The sequence below is a fragment of the Ammospiza caudacuta genome, chromosome Z (genome assembly GCF_027887145.1).
Source record: "Ammospiza caudacuta isolate bAmmCau1 chromosome Z, bAmmCau1.pri, whole genome shotgun sequence".
Taxonomy (NCBI): domain Eukaryota; kingdom Metazoa; phylum Chordata; class Aves; order Passeriformes; family Passerellidae; genus Ammospiza; species Ammospiza caudacuta.
In genome coordinates this window covers 65,493,625-65,512,105 of record NC_080632.1, presented here as the reverse complement: position 1 = coordinate 65,512,105, position 18,481 = coordinate 65,493,625, and the positions used below count along the sequence as shown (strand labels likewise).

The following is an 18,481-nucleotide window of genomic DNA, read 5'->3' as shown; positions in this document are numbered from 1 at the left end:
GCTACATTGCTGGTTACACAGAAAAAAACTTGATTTATGGGAAATTTTGGGGAGACCTGTGTCTTTTGAGTGCTTGAAAGGGGGCCTGTAAGAAACTTATTAGCAGGGAATAGTGATAGGAGAAAAGGTAATGGCTTAAAATTAATGGAGAGTTGATTCATATTAGATGCAAGATAGAAATGTTCTATGATGGGAGTGGTGAAACATTTGGAAAAGGTTGCCAAGAGGCAGCAGGGGCCCCATCCCTGGAAACATTCAAGGTCAGACAGGGCTTTCAGCAACATGATTTACTTGAAGATGTTCCTGTCCTTGGCAGAGAGTTTTGAGTGGATGACCTTCCAAGGTCCCTTCCAACCCTGACTACTCTATAATTCTATAAAATTCAAGTAATTATTAAGGACAATGAGAGATGTATTTTGTCAGTCATGCATCATGTCACCAATATAGATATTCCCAGAAATATTTTTCTATTATCTTTCTAATACTTAAAAATTTCTTGAACTAGGAGCAAAGGGTGGGATAAATTATCTGTTTGCCTCTGTGCTGAAGCTTTTATGTATTTTCCAATACTTTGCTTTACAAAATCAAATCCAATGTATAGCTTAAAGTTATACCTTTCTAGCTCGGCTAAATGTTGATGCTTATGGTGTTTTCCCCACAGCTGCTTCTGATGTGTGTTTCAGTAATTCATATTTTGTGGTTACGTTTTATTTTTCTGGATTTTCTAGATAGCATTGTGTTTCTATTACATGTGCATCTTCTGGCATTAGCACCTTTTGAAAGTTCATCTTATTTCCATTTGCAGATTATAAACATGTCAAATAAGGTTGGTTATAATGCTGATCTTTGCAGTGTCTGCTAGATTGCTTTTCTAGTATAGCACTGTAAATGTTAATCAAATAAAGGCATTAGAACTTTTTTCAACAATATGTCTATTTTATCAATCTATCCATGGCACCAAAAAAAAAAAACTCTTTAATCAGTTTGGTCTTCTGCCCACATTTAAAGTCAAATTATGGGAATTTATTAAATTATCAAGGTTATACACTGACTGTTTTACAGACTGGTAATGCATCCTGTTCTTCACTACAATTTGTGTGGAGTACATGTATCCTGTTACATTTGGAGTCTCTTAACATTCCCTGTTCTTACCACAGAATGGTTGCAGTGGGAAATGTGTAGCAATATGCCTGTAAAAGACTGATTCAGAGATGTCTGTAAAAATCTCAGATAAACCAAAGAAGCAGTATGTAGATTTTTATATATATACTTAGCCTGTTAAATTTTTTTGAGATTTGTAGGAGCAGAGAATCATCCAAGGTTGGGCATAAGCAAAATTCTCAAATCAGTATAGCAACTGAATGTAATAAAAATCTGTCAGGGTCTCATACCTTCCAAGACTCTCTGCAAATAAAAATATCTCTGAGATCACTAAAAGGGAAGTAAAATTCTGATACTAGAGATGAAAGTGAAGTAATTTGCCAAAGATCTGCATAAAATGTCAGTTTCAGAAACAGGAATATTGTGCAAGTTAAGAGGAGCATTTTTAAATACCTAAATGTGTGCTGTGTGACAACCTATTACATCCAAATGAGTATTCAATGTTATTAGAACCCCAACTATTCCCTTGCTTGTTTTCATTACAAAGAATGCATGAATTACTGCATGTAGTACCTCTGCTTGTACCTACTAAAGTAGGTTTTTTTGTAGTCAGCAGTATTTGCCAAGAACTTTTCATGCTGTCATTCTGTACAGTAAGTAAAAGGAGTTTTTGAACAAAATTAAATGTGAAAATCCATTAATTTCAGGCAAGAGTGGCCAGAATTCAACAAATCGAGAAGGACATTCTTCGTATACGTCAGCTCCTGCAATCACAAGCAGCTGAAGCAGAGGTTAGTGAGCAATAACTTGCCTTTTTTTATTGTGGGATGTGTATTTTCTCTAAAAAACCCAAAATATTTTAATAAAGTGGTAGGCAGGATTATTCCCATCAGCTGTTGATGTCACAATCAGGTAGTCAATATTCTTGGACTGTTACTTGCTCTGTTTCTAATGAACTGAGGATGGAATACTTGGATTAGTCCTCGTACTACTGTGGAGCTTCTATCCACAGTAGTATGAGGACTGTAAGTTAAAAGTTTAGCTTGGAATTTCACTGAAAATGTCAATGGGCAATGTGCTTATTGAGGCTGAGTCCTGGTTTTAGAAAAAATTAAAACAATTAGTTGTACATGCCTTTGTAATTATGAATCTGTGATAAGCACCTTCATGGTTTGTCTTTTGAAGGAGATAAAATGTAAAAAAAGGATGAATAGACCTTCTGTCAGGCTTCATTATAGAAGCCTGGTATATTTTAGTGTTTAAGTACAGGGCTCTATATTAAAAAATGCAGGATGTTTCCTGTAAATTACAAAGTCCATAGCAGTAATTGCCATTAGCAAAAACTGCTGTCATGGAAATTCACTTAGAATGTCAACTCCATTTCTTGTACTGGTAAATTAAATTGTGTGTTTGATATGAATATTTTATGACTTGCCTTCACCCAAAATAACTACAGAAAAAGCTCAGAGCATCATTTGGATCACTAAAGGATGTATATTTTTCCATTTTGTAAATGGAAATTTTCCACTTGTTTCATAGTTCCAGGATTGGAGGGAAATAAATTCTTATAAGTGATGCAGACCGTAGTGTGTGAAATTAAAGTTGCCTGGGCTATTGATATCAGTCAGTCCAGGTGTTTATAGATATTGACAAGATCTCCCTCAGCCTTGTTTTTCTCCAGCTGAACAGGTTCAGTTCTCTCAGCCTGTCTGTGTGTGAGAGATGCTCAGGACCCTTAAGGACTGCTGAACCCTGCAGAGGACTTGTTTCAGTGAATCAATCATAAATCCAGCTTTATTGTGCTGGGCAGACCTGAACAGGACTTTGGATGCTGAGGGGAGAGGAAGGGCCACCTCCCTGGCCCTGCTGGCAATATGCCTCTCACTGCAGCAGAGGACAGTGTTGGAATTTTTGCCACAAGGCCTTTGAAAGGATGGCGCAGCGGGACCTCCAGGTGCTTCCCTGCTGGACATCTCTGGCCTGTGCTGGTGCCTGGGGTTGTTCCCTCACACATGCAGGACATTGTACTCCCCTTCTTGAACAGCTTGAGCTTCCCCTCAGCCCATTCTACCCACCCATCCAGGCCCCTTTGGAAGGCGGCTGAACACTGTGCTGTATCAGTTTCTCCAGCTTGAGGAGAGTGCATCGTGTCCCAGCATGCAGATGTTGGACAGTATTGGACTCAGTTTGCTTCCAGCTGTACTTTGTGCTACTGATTGCACCCTCCTGATTGCTAGCTATTCCAGCAGTTTTCAGTCCACATGCCTGTCCCTCACCTCCTGCTTGCTCACTGAGCAGCAGTGCAGGGACGTGCCAGAGAGCAGCACCCGGCCGTGCCCATTGCCCAGCACAGGCCTGGGAGTGTTCCCAGCAAGGCAGCTGTGCTGCATGTTGTTCTTCCTTGCGTGCCTGTGCTCAAGCACGTGCCCTTATCTCAGCTGTGTGCATTGCCCTTGTGTTCCCACCAGCCAGGGCTCCTGCTTGCCAGCCCTACCTTCTGTCCCCTGTTATTTCTAGTGTAATGCTCTCACTGCCTGGTTGACCACCCTCTCAGCAGATACTTTTGCCCCATATAGTCAGACAGAGTGTTTATCTTTTACTCTGGTAGAAAAAGAAAGTCTTTTGAACTTGAACTCAGAGACTCAAACAGCATTGAGATGCAACTATAGAAAGAAGGTTTTGTCATAGTTTTTTCACTCCTGCCAAATTATTTGGCTGCCTCATACACTAAAGGTCTGATATATTGAAATTTTTGCATGATGTGTCTTATCTGGGAAATGTTTGGATATCAGGTTGCATAGTTATATGTTTTAGGACAGACTTACCAGCATGCTGATGGTGGTAAAGGAGGCAGTGACTAGACACACCCTAATACTTTACAGTGTGTTTTAGTCATTTCTGAGTGATGACCATCTCCTACAGAGAACAGCTAGATCTGAAATTGTCTGGTGGTGCAGTAACACTGCAAAGTCCATATAACTGAAAATACAAACATGAAACATTTTTTATATTTTTATCCAGTGCCTGATACTGAACAAGTATATTTTTTAAAGAAGAAGTCTATACAGTAGTGGGAAAAAGCTGGAAAATTCTTTTAACCTTAGCACAATATGTTTGATCCCTGTATTTGTGGTTAATGCTTAGTTTTGTACCATTCAGTGCTTAGTACAAATGCCAGTGATTAGCACAGCCTTGTGTTAACTCCCTACATCTGTGACTAATAAGTTGTGTTCCAACTAATGCTTCCTTATTTACTTATATCAGTAATTATTATGTATTAGCTGATACATTAGTTTTGAGAACAAGAATTGTGTGTGACAGCAAAGAATGATAAGAGAAGTACATTATGGCATGATCACATATTTGAGGTACTTTCAAGGAGAAAAGATTCATCAGAAGGTCTGAACTGTATCCAGATAAGTCCATGAAAATAATTAGAATATATGCATGTATTCAGGAAATGGGATGAATATGTATTTGTTTCAAGAATATGTGCTGGTCTGTTAGTCTGTTACTGAGCATGCTCTGAGCAGAATTCCCCATGCATTCAGCACTGGTAATAAAGAAATATTGGCTTTCTGAGCTGGTAAATTGGTTGGAGAGTTTATTTCCTGGTTTTTGGTGCCAATAACCAAATTGAATGTGCTCCTTCTGTTATAAGGATCTGGTAACAATAATAAATATCACGGCTTGTCTGCTGATACAGTAGGCCCTGTGGTGATGCCAGTCACTGTGGAGCCCAAGTGCAATATATCTTGAAGAGTAAGACCAAATATAATGCTGTGGCATAAAATCAGATTTTGGGAATCAGTGAGCAGAGAAAATTCTCACACACATTTTATCACATTTTTAAGGTTTGGCAAATTGCTAAGTCTCATGAATGATTGTAGAAAAATTATTCTAGACCTGTCCAGAAAGAATTTTCAGCTCTTGGGTACAATATGAAATTATTTAGAAGGAAAAAGGAAATTTTTGGCAGTAGTTTTACAAGCCCTTCTTTCATAATATCTGTAACTTGAAAATACTTCCATTAGGCAGTGTTGCTGTAGATAAAATGTAAAGGATTTTTTTCTTCCTGAAATTATGCTCAGCAGGTTTTATACTGTGATGGACATGAGCATTCTCAATCATTTTTCTCACAAGACTTTCTTTTGTCTTCGGATCAACCATAGCAAAATTATTTCTTACAGTTTCATTTGTTGCATTTTCCATTTTCTCATATATCTCTTATTTATACATGTATGTCTATTGTGTTTAATATGGAGTAATTGCAATTCTAAATGAATATATAAGTGTCAGCATCTCAAGTTGACAAAGCGTTAGGTAAAATTATTTGTAATTCGGTTTCTTAGCAGAAATAGTCAAGGTCTACTGTGCTAGCTAGAGTTTATAATTTTTACTAATAAATACATGGAAATTAATAACTGATAATGATAATTCTTGTTCACTTCAGAAGCACTTAGAACATTGTGGCAAATGCAATGGAAGGAGTAGCTCCATGTCCCTGTAATCAGCACATGCAGTCTCCCACAATTTTGCTGCAAGAGCAAAGTAGAGAACTCTGTGAAACTGACTTTTATGGTCTGATGCCAAAATTCAGCAATGGCAGAGGTTACAGAGCCACCTTAGGCCTCCTGAAAAGTCATGGTTCAAAACAGGTTAACCCAGGGGACCTGTGTGCCATTCTCTGGCAGCTGTGCCTCACGTAGGGTTTAGAGAGCCTGCTGCTGTTCACATGCTGTTCTTTGCTGATGTGGTTGGTGGCTTCTGTATTTTCTTCCACAGGTCCTGTGTTCAGTGTTAAAAGGCACCATGAAGGAGGGACATACTTTCTTTCAGTGGTTATATTGCCTTTCTAACCATTAATCTGCAGTCTGTCAGATGAATATTAATTCATTTACAGTAATACTGTATCTATACAAAAATATATTTACATTATCCATCTGCATGGATATGTGCTATTTTCATATGTTATAAATAAATATGTTTAAACATTTTATACATTATAATAATATAATACATATTTATATAAATACTCCATTTTCAACTAATAACCTGCTTTCTGCTGCCTGTGTTGTTATTAGCTCCTTTGTTTCAATCTGCATTAAGAGAACAGTTCACTTCATATTACTTCAGTGGCTGAAGTGGTAGGGAGTCTTCACTAAGAATTCACAGATTTGATGTTCAAGTCCAGTTGATAACTCATGTGACAGTAATGGGTTTGTACGTTGTGAGCACATTCTGCATTTCAAATCTGATAAACCCTGCTAGTAACTGTTAAAAACTGCCTTGCAAATTAATTTGTGTGTTGACTGCATTTTGTATTGGCATATTCTTGAGAGTGCTTAGGGGAAATGGGAAAGCATCTCATTCTTAAATAGCTTGTAGCAAACAAATGTTTGTTAATAGAAGCAGAAAGTGTTAAAGGAGAGCAGAAACTTTTCTTGTCAGGGAATGAAATATCTCTGTGTCTGTGCTGTGGATGCAGCAGAACTATTTAATAGATACACTCCATTTTCACCACCCTGTCCCAACCCCCAGGAGTGTTCTTGGAAGAGGAGTAGTACTCCCTCTCAGGTGACCCCGTGGATCAGAGCCCTGCTAATGAACCATTCAGATTTTCACCTCTAGGCATGTCCAGTACTACTTTCTTTGTACTTTGCAATCATTTAGTGACTGGAAAAATCTGTCTTGATTTTGTCAAACTCATAATTACATTTTATTCAACACTGAAGTGTGTTGTGTGAGAAGAATTCAGCATTATACTGAATTCACCTCATGTACAGCAAGGCCTGATCTTGACTGAGTGCCACACTCTTGTACTGAGAACCAAAATTTCTTCAGTTACTGTATGAGCATCAATAGCAGTTTCATTTTATACACAGTGACAGAGAGGGTGAAAATTTATATCAGATTTTAGAAAGAAGTAACACTATGTGTGCTAAAATACTTTGAGATTTGCTTTGTGGCTTACTTATTTTCTGTAAGTGAAGATATAACGTCAAGGAATTTTTAACCTATAGTTTTTTCCAATTTCCTCACATTACTAGTTTGTATAGCCTTTTTTACATACCTTATTAATTTAGTTAAACTATATTTACATTTTTAAATTTTTGTCTAAATTAATTACTTCACATGCTAATTAGTGGTTTCTGAAACTCTGCTTAATGTTAAGTTCTGTCTTAGATGAACAAAACAGAGTTATTTATGCCAGTGATACTGTATGAATTTAATTACTGAGAGTATCCAAAGATGTTTCAGGGTGTGTACACTGAAGAGAGGTATTGCTAAAAGTCAGAGATAAATATCCTTAAAGCAAGATGAGGCAGACTGTGCCATGCTAGGCTCTGCAGCTCAAAAACATTGCAGAACCACATAGAAACTGGATGACATATACCATATGTGGCTAAACAAATTAATTAAGATTGTGTTGTCTGTTAGGTAGTAGCCTTTCAGTATGTGAAATGAAGCTTGGTAACAAAAGCAATACTTAGAAAATAATATTGCTTTCAACTCCAAACTTCAGCCATTTCCATGGATTATTCATGTCTTTCTGAAAATCTGAAATGTTTTAAGCCTATTAATAGATGATGTTTGATACTTCACATATTCCGTAACTGCTCATTTAAATGCCTATCAGCATCAGGAAGACCAATTTAGTTTTTATGTAGATGTGTAAAGATCTGTTTTCCTAAAGGAACTGAAACCTCTCTGTACCAGCTTGCCATGTCATTTAAATTTATTTTGACAAAATTTTAGATGGATCAGTATCAGGCTGTATAAATTTCTTTTCTGTCAAAGTGGTAATTCCTGCACTGTTTGTCCTTGACATTTAGAAATATTCTTATAGTAGAGATATCCTTCTGTTCAAGCAGAAATTATTCATCTTTGAACGTGAAGCTTAATTGAACAGTGCTAGCCATGGTCCCCAGTAAAAGCAAAGATCACGTGTCCGGCAGAGCAGACAGTTGTTTGCTCCAATTCTGTTACATTTCTGATAGGGATGTGAGCACAGCTGGTGGAAAATGGTGCTGCTGTGTGTCACAGCAGATCCTTTGTCTTGCAGGGCTGTAATCCTCAGAGGAAATGGTTCTTTTTCATCTCGCAGTTTTTGAAGGCGCTTAGTCTCGGCTGTTAATTTTTGAGGCTCAGGGTTATGAAATGCATAGTGCTGCTCAGTGGCTTCCTGAGGATGCAGTATTGATGTGCTCACAGCCAAGGAAGCTTTGAATGGTAAATTGTACCTCATTTCTGTTTGTAATTTCATAAACTCTTGTATTAACAGAGGGCACCTCAAAGCAAGCATGAGGCAGGTTTCCATGATACAGAGAGGCAGAATGAAGGTCAAGGAGCAGCAGAAATCAGTGTGGCAACCAGCAGTACTGGTCAGGTAAGTAGAGTATTTTCCTTGTTTTAATATAATTAAATATTTGAGACGTATAATGCTTACATGCTGGTATTTAACTTAGTGTGTTTGCATGCCTACTCATTAAAAAAAAAAAAAGTACATTTTTCTTCTTTCCATCTATGTCTGGGAAATTTATTGTATTTACTGTAAGGAAGTTTTGAATAAAGGGACATACAAATATTCAGTAATGCAGGGAGCATTTTTCTTTTGTTTAAATGATTAATGAGCCTAATGGTGTGAAAGAGATGGCAAGAGTGACTACAGGAAATGTATTTCATTGTAGGTGAATGGTAATATGAAAAGTGCTAGTAAATTATGGAAAATTGTTCAAATTTTCATTTTAGAAACTGCCACTAAGATGCTGGTGAATTTTAAAAAAAGAAGAAAAGCAAATGACAGGTTTATTATTAATGTTTCTTCAATACTGTATTATCTAAAGCTTTGAAACTGAAGTATCAATGAGGTAATCTCCTGAAGGTTGGCTGAAGGGTTATTTAAATGCTTCCAAATAATCTTCCATTGCTGTTTCTCCTTTTATTACTGAAATACATTAGTGGAATATTTTGAGGTATACATTAAATTCTTTACTTTTCCTTTAAAATCAATATTTATTACTACTCTCTTTGGCTAAAAATACTTTCATTTATTTACCATGATTATTTTCTTTCATTATTTCCAACTGTAGCTTAGACATTGCCACTAGTAATTCGGGTTTTTAAAACTTCACATTACAGATTTAATAGCTGAATTGATATACAGGATGTTTTTGTTACTCCAGGGAAGTAAAATTATTTCGATATTTCCGAAAGTGTCTTGTAGAAGATTTATCAGTAAGAATTGTGGTTTGGCTTGAATATTTCTCTTGATTAAACATTAAGCACAGCCCATAATTTTGCTTTTGAAATACATTTGATCACCATTTGGAATTAAATTCTATCATCCATATCTTATTGTGGTTCTGACTCTTAATTCTTATGACAGCTTTATTGTGTGGGAAGAAAATAGTTCACTGCTGCTTTTGGGCTGAAAGCATAATGTACTTAAATAATTGATGCATTGTTGCTCTATTTTCCATCTTCAGAGAATGAATTAGGAGTTTTTTCTGGACAATGTATTTTACAGAGAAGGAAGGAAGAAGGGATTGACATGTCTTGGCAGACTTATGCAAATGGAAGATCTGTTCATAATTCAGTTGAGGCCTTAATGTTGAGGATTTGTGCAATTTTGACCTTTGCCTTGTAAAAATATATAAAACATGGCTATTCCTTCCTCCTGGTGGGGAATAGAGCCAGGGCGCTGTATCTGTTTTAAAACAGCCATCTGGGGATTATTTCCTTTCAGTCCAAGTCCAGACAGAGAAGGTTTAATGGATTGGACATAACATTTATTTCTGATAAACCAGCTCAGTATACTTAGAGCAATCACTATTCAGTGGAATGGAAAAAAAAAAGTTTTCACCAATTTATTTTGTTCTGATTGGTTTTGTAGTCAGTGGTAACTGAATCCAGGATTTTTCACTTTTCAAGTGTGTCCTTTTCAGCACCATCTTTCAGCTTTCTTTTCCATTGCACTCACTACTTTCCTGCTGAAGTAAAATTTTGTTTATAGCTTCATTTTGGAAGTTGTATAAAGGAATTTGTTGAGATTGTCCATCTTGTTAAGAAAATACGTCACAAAACAGAGACAATTACTCAGCTGACATGGTAAATAGCAAGGTAAAACAATGAGTGAAAGATAATGAAGTATAAAAGCCAGAAACAAGATGATGTAGACAGGAGAAGATTTTGAAGGAGAAGGTCCTACACAGGAAGGGTCCACCTAACATTTCCTTGTCATTTCCCATTTTCTTGAATAAATGACTGTTCACCTGACATTACTTCCTTGGCATTGGTCTTTACAAGCCAGTGAGAAATGTAGTTACACTTCAGCTGAGCAGGCAGCAGGCCCTGAGGGAATTGGTTACCTGAACTGAGGTTGCTTTTCTGTCTACACCATGGTGAATTTTAATAGATAGTGCCCAAGACTTGTGTCATTTTTTACCTTTTTTCATGAAACAATCACACTGAGCTTAATGTATAATTTTGGTATGTGCATTATGTTGAACCTGTAATCCTCTGAATGTAGTTTGAGGAAATATGAAGGGACTGCAGGGTGTAAAATTCCGGGAATTCATTCCCATATACTTCACATATTCTATAGTGAAGTATATGGGAATATTTCCCATATACTTCACTATAGCACTGAACATTATTTAACTGAATATGGAGAAAATGTAGTGTGATTTTCTTCCTAGGCTTTTAAATTCTGATTTTTTTCCCTGTAGTTAACAGAGAAAATAAGTGTTTGCTTACATAGGAAATATAGAAGGGAATAAATGGTGTTAAAATAAATAATTCCAGTTATACTCTTGTAGCATAAAATACTTCTTGAACATGAATCACATTTTCTGGATTCAAATATGTACGTGAAATGAGTAATAATGTTAATGTGTTTAAATATTCCAATATAACTACATTCTTTTCTGTTTATACAAACACTTCTTCAAGTCACTCCTACCTTGTATTTACAAGTCTCTTTCAATTTCATGTTGAGCTGTTAAAATGTTGGGAACTGCAAAATTTCCCTTTCTTTATGGATCACATAGAAGAAACAGACATTATTTCAAAATGTCTTCCATGGAATTTTCTTCAGTGTGTTACTTATTTTTACTGGAAAAAATTATATCCATTGATCCTCATAGTTTGAAAATGTTTTGCAAATTGGGCTAATAATTCCATTAACTGATTTTAGCTTTTTTAGAGGATCAAATGAAAACTGGTGACTACCTCAGGAAAATAGTTATTGATACTAGAAGTGTTCTCTAAACAAATATATCTTTAATTTCCCAGAGCAGATGGGAAGGGAGTGATATAATAAGGGAAACATCACAGATAGAAAACAACAGCAAATTAAAAAGTAAGAATATTGAGTGGATAAAAAATGGCAGAAAAAGGAAAAATGTAAATACATTAAATTAATTAAAATAAGACAAAGATGCTAATAATTGAGTCTTGCTAATACAGGTAGGAGCATACCTAGATTCTAGGAAAATTACATCAAGTATTGTCAGCATTATTCTATAGTTTTCACTACACCACTTAGGCTTTGCTTTTGAAATAAACAAATTCAGGTAGAGTTATTCATTGCCCAGAGCAGTCTCTTTTTAATGGTGGGTTCTCAGATACTACTCCAGTGCACTACAAAATCTGACACAAAAGTGGAGTCTGTTTTTTTTTCACTCTGTCAAAATTATTATTCAGTTTGTTCCAAAATCTACTTCTTCTTGGTGAAAATAATAATTAAATCCATTCAGTTGAAAATACAGTTCTATTGGGACTGAATCTCAGGAAAAAAGGTTAATAAAACCAGGTTTAACAGTGACCTCTCTGTTGTGTCAGGGCATAGAGGACCTAAGAGAAGCAGGTTGGCAGTTCATTGCTGTCGGCACAACTGCATCATCCAGTGCTGAAACTCAATGTTGTTCTGTCCCTCAGACTTTGTTTTATATGAGTTGTTGTTTAAATCTGTAGGGTTCTGCTGCTCGAGTGGACCATGAGACAGCCAGTGTTATGAGCTCTAGTAGTAACTATTCTGTTCCTCGCAGACTGACAAGTCATCTGGGTACCAAGGTAACCGAAGATTACAAACCACAGGTCGCTAATGCTACATTTTTACTAATACAATAACCTCATTGTTTCTGCCAGTAGTACTAATATTATCTGAACAGTCTTGTCCATACATAGTAATTTTTATTAAGTTAAAATTTTAGTATATTTTTTCAGCTTTGAAAATATGTGCACAGAAATCTTTTTTTTAACTTGTTGATGATGAGTTAAGAGTTGTTACAGTAAGGAACAAGCAATTCCTAAAAGCTACTGGGATATCAAAAAACCTTGTGATGTTGCTTTATAATTCATGATGAAAATTAACCTTTTTAAGAGCATTTCTTCAAATACTTTTGCAGAGTCCAAATCCACAAAACAGACACAGTTGCCAAGAAATTAAACAGACCAAATAAATTTATTTAAGCCCTTCACAGCATCTGCGGATAGAAGACTGCACTAAAAAGTACATATGCAGCATGAAAAGAGAGGGGAAGAAAAGGGCAAACTCATGAGCCACTGATCTCATGCTGCCTCTGGAATCAGCAGCTGTGTGGATATTGTGGGTGGTGTGCCAAGAACAGTTCTTTGGGATGGTGGGCCTATTAATTTTGCATAGTGTTAATGATTTTGGGCCTTAAAACAGTGTTACAGTGTTGTAATTTCAGTCCTACGCTGTATGCACATCCTAAATGAAGTTGATAACAGCTGTTTGTCTGCCAGTTTTCACTGCAAACTGTAGAACTCCACAAAGTTACAAACGGTGGGAAAGCCCTGAAGTCAGGAAGAGGAGTGAGTGTGGAAGGATACAGGCAAAGTCACAGGTTTAACTGAGTTTACTCTGGCGTAGGAAATTATTAATGCTTTAAAAGGGAAAATGATAGAGATTCTAAATGGAGGAGTACATTTACAGGTGGAAAAAGAGATGAGTCTGTGGGCAGTCAGTGTAAACAAGAGAAACAAATAGATTTGTTTGTTTTTCCTATAATACAACTTGCATTACAGCTGCAACTTGGAGGCCTGATTTGGTGGCTTCTTCAGCTTTATTCTCTGGCAAAAACTTAGCCTTCCAAATCCAAGTAACACTGTATTATAGCTGCCAGTTGAAACATTTGCAAAGAGATACACATAAAGCAAATTAAATTCACTCTCCTTTAAGAATCAAAGGCTTTGTTTAAATGCTACATTTGGTTTTTCCCAAACCAGGAAGACAGGATCTCCAAACTGGGATGCTAGACTGTCATAGAAGTCTATTTCAATGGGTTTTGCCATGCGACCATATATTTTAACAAACTCTAAGATTTGTATTGCCTCAGCAACCCTGTGTTTAGAGAACTCCATGTTACCAGACTCGCTGTTTAGTCTGCCTGCTGATGTTCTTTTTTTTTGTTTTTGAAACTTGGTATGTGTATTAATCTTCAGGCACATTGGAATTGTCACTGAGGACACCAAATAAAATCATTCATTGACAGGGTAACCAGTGCAAATATCTAATTATTAGTAGGAAAATTTGTCTAATGGTTCTAAGTCTTATTTCTTCCTTATTTACTATATTCTAGAGAAACACACATGCTGCTACTCTATAATTTCCTTTGATAGTTTCTTTATGTTGTGCTTTGAATTTCAGTGTTCCTGTTTATCTTGGCTTTACAAGTTTGGAGTTTTTAGATAGTATCTAAGATCATCCTCTACATCCTGTTATTCTGTTAAAAGTTGACTAGAAGAATGAAATGTATTTCTTGATTGAAAGCTGTTACTGAAGAGTGGGAGTACAAATAGTGCCTTGACTACAATATTACACAAAAGCCAAGGGAATCACTAAAAAAATCACTATTTTTAATTTTTAAAAGTGGGTTACTCCAAGTTAAATGAGAAATTCTGGGTTTTTATGGCATGAGTTAATTAGACAAATGCTCAATATTTTATACATACTAAATAAACATTTGTTTGCTGTACTGTTTTTATCCCTGTAAACTTGAAAACGTATTAAACTCTTTAGTTTTGCACTTGCTCAAAATAATCTGGTTCATATAAAAGTCAGCGATCATAACAAAAAATTACCAGTTAATTTGAGGTATTTTAAATGAAAACTTTAAAATACATGGATGTTTTTTCAGCATGATGTAGACTATTTATAAAGTGTAATGAATTCACACAGAGGATACCTTTTTAAAGAAAGATTTAATTTGAAGGTATTTTGGTAGCCCAAAATGAAACACTTTATTATACATTTGTTTAAGCTTTTTGTATGATGGAAATCTGGAAGTCTTTGCTATTGGTTTTGTAGATTAATACAGTTACACACAGCTACGCCCCACTTCCAGCCATTTAACCACTAAGTGGAATTTATTAAGATTATGAATGCTGAAGTAATAATAGTATTTAATTACATTTAAATAGCACAATTTTTTTCACCATTAAATAAGGGGATTTTTTGCTCATATGTACCATTCAAGTTTCATTTCAATTTGATATGTGTTTTTAAAACGTAACTGTATTTTTAAAATCATTTCACCTGCAGGTGGAAATGGTGTATTCATTGTTATCAATGCTTGGTACTCATGATAAAGATGACATGTCAAGAACATTGCTAGCAATGTCTAGCTCCCAGGACAGCTGCATAGCCATGCGTCAGTCTGGATGTCTTCCTCTCCTCATCCAGCTTTTACATGGCAACGATAAGGACTCTGTGTTGTTAGGAAACTCCCGTGGTAGTAAAGAGGCCCGTGCCAGAGCCAGCGCAGCGCTGCACAACATCATTCACTCCCAGCCTGATGATAAGCGAGGCAGACGGGAAATCCGTGTGCTCCATCTCTTGGAGCAGATCCGTGCTTACTGTGAAACGTGTTGGGAATGGCAGGAGGCACATGAACAAGGCATGGACCAAGACAAAAACCCAAGTAGGTTCTGCAAGCCATATAAAAGCATTTCAAAGATATATTGAAAAGAGTGAATTTACAGAAAGTACAGCTTTAATCTGACTTCTTGTTGAATGTGTGCAAGTTCTGTTATATACATATATGTGTGTGCGTCATTTCTCCTTTATTTAAGTTCAGCTACTGTTGGGAAATAGTATGTGTCACATATACAATATCCTATTTAGAAGCTTTTTGAATTTAAATCTTGGACTTTGGTGTACTTTACAGATAGTAATTCTAGTGGTTTGTATTTGTAATTTGTAAAATAATATTGAATATATACTCATTATAGTTTACATTTTTACGGATAAACAGTCCCAAATTGCTCTTCATGCAGATGCTTAGGAGATAGCACTTTCCATTTGACAGAGGGGCAGAGAGAACAAATTAAATAATCTCCATCTATCAAAGTGAACTGCTGTTTATGATGTTATATGTGAGAAATGTAAATTAATAGGATTTTTCTCAGGGAACAGTTAGAAAAATAGATTTAAGCTTCGAGTTACCTTTGTTGCTCCTCTGAATTGAGGGCATCCCTCAATTGTAGCCTGTAGGTGTCCATGGCAGGTGTGTGACTGAAATCAGGGCTGCATTTTGCCTGATGCAATTCAGCAGAAGTGGCCTCTGCACAAGCTGTATCATAGTATCATCATAATGCCATTTCTGCACTATCCAGAACCTAGCTCACAAAAGTATGAACTTAAAAACTTCTAGATTATGAAGCAGAAGTTTTAATTAACCATTCATAAGGATGTAGCACTCAAAGAAACAGAGTATTATTTATTGCCACCAGAATATTTGACCATATTGATTTGTTTCACAAATATTATTAATTTCTAAGAGTAATAAGGTAATATTTTTTGTACTGCAAGTCGTGTTTCTAGCTCAGCACATACATTCAGAATTCTCCCTAATTTGTTTTCAAGCATCAAATATATTTACAGTACACACTTTCTTTAGTAATAGTCTTAACTAATTGTGTGTTCATGGATTACTGGGAAGATACACACCTGACCAAAACTGCAGCTGGTTTATTTTTAAGATTAGATTTGCTCTGGAGAATTTATGATCTAGACAAAATCACCTGGAAGGTACTAATTGTTACCTGTTTCTGGATCAGTGCCTGCTCCAGTGGATCATCAGATTTGTCCTGCAGTGTGTGTTTTGATGAAACTTTCATTTGATGAAGAACACAGACATGCAATGAATGAGCTTGGTAAGATCAGACTTGAGAAGCTTGCTAGAAACCATTGCTAGAAACTTCGTGCATGTCACTGCATATATGGCTTTTTTTTACTAATAGTTTAAGCTATTAACAGCAATTCATTTGTGTCAGTTGTTGCCCCCTAAGTGCTGAAAGGAGTTGAAATTAACTACACCATTTCCCAGTGGATAAATTATTATATCAGTTACTGTTTTTTCTGGCATGAATTGTGAATTTCTGAAGAGTAATATTATTGTGGAAATATTTGCAATTTTACAAGTATTGGACTTAAAATTGAGACTACTTTCCAGGATGGGTGTTTTTTTGATTGGTGTTTTAGTGGGGTTTTTTCATCCTGCATATGTTCTTATTTGACAGCCTGAATTTTTTTAGTTCAACAAATTCCATGCTTATAATTTTAGCAATTCATATCTCTTTCTGAGCATTGTGGTTTTCAGACATTTGAGGTTTCTTCTGTGCATAAAATGCAATTTGTTCCTTGCTACATATGTCCTGTATGTACAACATTAGAGTACAGCTATGACTTTTTTTCTTACCTGAATATTTTTAAAGGAGGTTTGCAGGCCATTGCTGAACTGCTGCAAGTGGATTGTGAAATGTATGGACTCACAAATGATCACTATAGTGTTACCCTAAGGAGGTATGCTGGCATGGCTCTGACAAACCTGACTTTTGGAGATGTGGCAAACAAGGTGAGAGCAGAACTGTAAACTTGCAGTAATTTCAGTTCATAGCTGTTTGAATTACAGCTCTCAACACAGGTGATTAAAATCTCCAGGATAGGATATTGAGTTTAAACTCAAGGCAGTTGAGTTCATATACTCTCTCTATTCCATCCTGTTGCTGACAGAGAGCACCACAAACAGAATGTTCCATCATATATCTATGGTATTGGCTCTCAAATCACTTTTGTCACTCAAAGCAAGGATTTTATCTATTGACCTGCTTTCTTAATGAGAACTAGGTTAGTACAGCACACAGTGATTTTATAGTAACTGATTCTTTCTGAGAATGTTGAATTAAAATACAGTAGTAATTGGGTTGTTTTCTGAAGTTTTCAGTTATTTAACAATACTATTGCTGTCTAATGAAATTTTTCCAACCTCAATTCAGGGTAGAGCTTGCTTTTAAATATATGGAGTGTATCTGGATCAAACTGGGCACCACTTCAATCATTATAAGAGAAAATTGGTTCCCCTAATTTCTGACAAGGACATTTCTTTTAAACACTAGAAACTTCCAATAGACTTGCCAGTCTGTATATCTTAAAATAACTCAATACTGAAGACCTACCCTTCTGCTCTAGAGGGAAGACATTTCAGCAGTAAATGGAAATAACAGATTTCAGAGAACTCAGGATTTGTTCTCTCACTAGGCAGTAGGTAACAACACATTGCTAGCTCACAGTGGTTTTTATCTGGTGCAAAGGAAAGAAGGCTTCTAAGGCAGTAAAGATCAAGATCACGTCCTTGAAGTGCAGTAAAAAATACAAAATTTTAGCACAATTTTGCCACTTATGTACTTAAACTGATAGCTGTGCTGAAATTTTGTAGTAGTTGTAAACCAAGTATTTATTGTTGACAACATATTTGCTAAGTTTTTATTGAACATAGATATGATTTGCTTAAAATATCATAACATTGTGCAGAAGTAGCCATCTAACCTGCTATTTAATACTACTCACTTTCTTTTTTCTCCTGATTCCTAACAGGCTACATTGTGTTCCATGAAGGGCTGCATGAGAGCTCTTGTAGCCCAGCTGAAATCTGAAAGCGAAGACTTACAACAGGTAATGCTCTTTGGAGATAAAATACTTCTTTTGTTGTCTTATCTGCCTTAACTTTGATGTAAATTTTTTCTCATACTTATTTCATTAATTAGGAAGTACATTCTTCTTGTAAAATATTCTTATCTGTGGGATCAAGTTCTGGCTTTTTTTGTGGTTTGGTTTTTTGTAAATCATAATGCATGGGCTGCAAATCTTTTCTTATGACTCTGATGTGTTACTGTCTGTTCTAATGGGTCCTTCTGTGTAAGGAAAACAGCCTGAAATAAAGCCTTTAGGAAGTGCTTAGGGTAATCCTCAGAGCTGAGAGAGCAGAACTGTTGGAACTTGTGTAAAATTACTAAATATTAAATTACAGTCAACTTTAACTAATGCTTATTGCATATAAAGTGGAACAGTTCT

General features: G+C 36.0%; 1 protein-coding gene across 2 annotated transcripts in view; it reads left to right on the top strand.

The window, feature by feature from the left end:
- The window catches only part of APC (APC regulator of WNT signaling pathway), a 61,542-nt gene that overhangs the window by 27,433 nt on the left and 15,628 nt on the right, over window positions 1–18,481 (top strand). The window contains exons 6-12 of one of the 2 annotated variants that reach the window (XM_058824221.1): window positions 1,809–1,892; window positions 8,387–8,491; window positions 12,079–12,177; window positions 14,813–15,050; window positions 16,189–16,284; window positions 16,846–16,985; window positions 18,005–18,082. In XM_058824221.1, coding sequence (XP_058680204.1) covers window positions 1,809–1,892; window positions 8,387–8,491; window positions 12,079–12,177; window positions 14,813–15,050; window positions 16,189–16,284; window positions 16,846–16,985; window positions 18,005–18,082 — 840 coding nt within the window. Of the gene's footprint in view, window positions 1–1,808; window positions 1,893–8,386; window positions 8,492–12,078; window positions 12,178–14,671; window positions 15,051–16,188; window positions 16,285–16,845; window positions 16,986–18,004; window positions 18,083–18,481 lie in introns of both variants that reach the window. The other variant, XM_058824220.1, reaches the window with a different exon arrangement.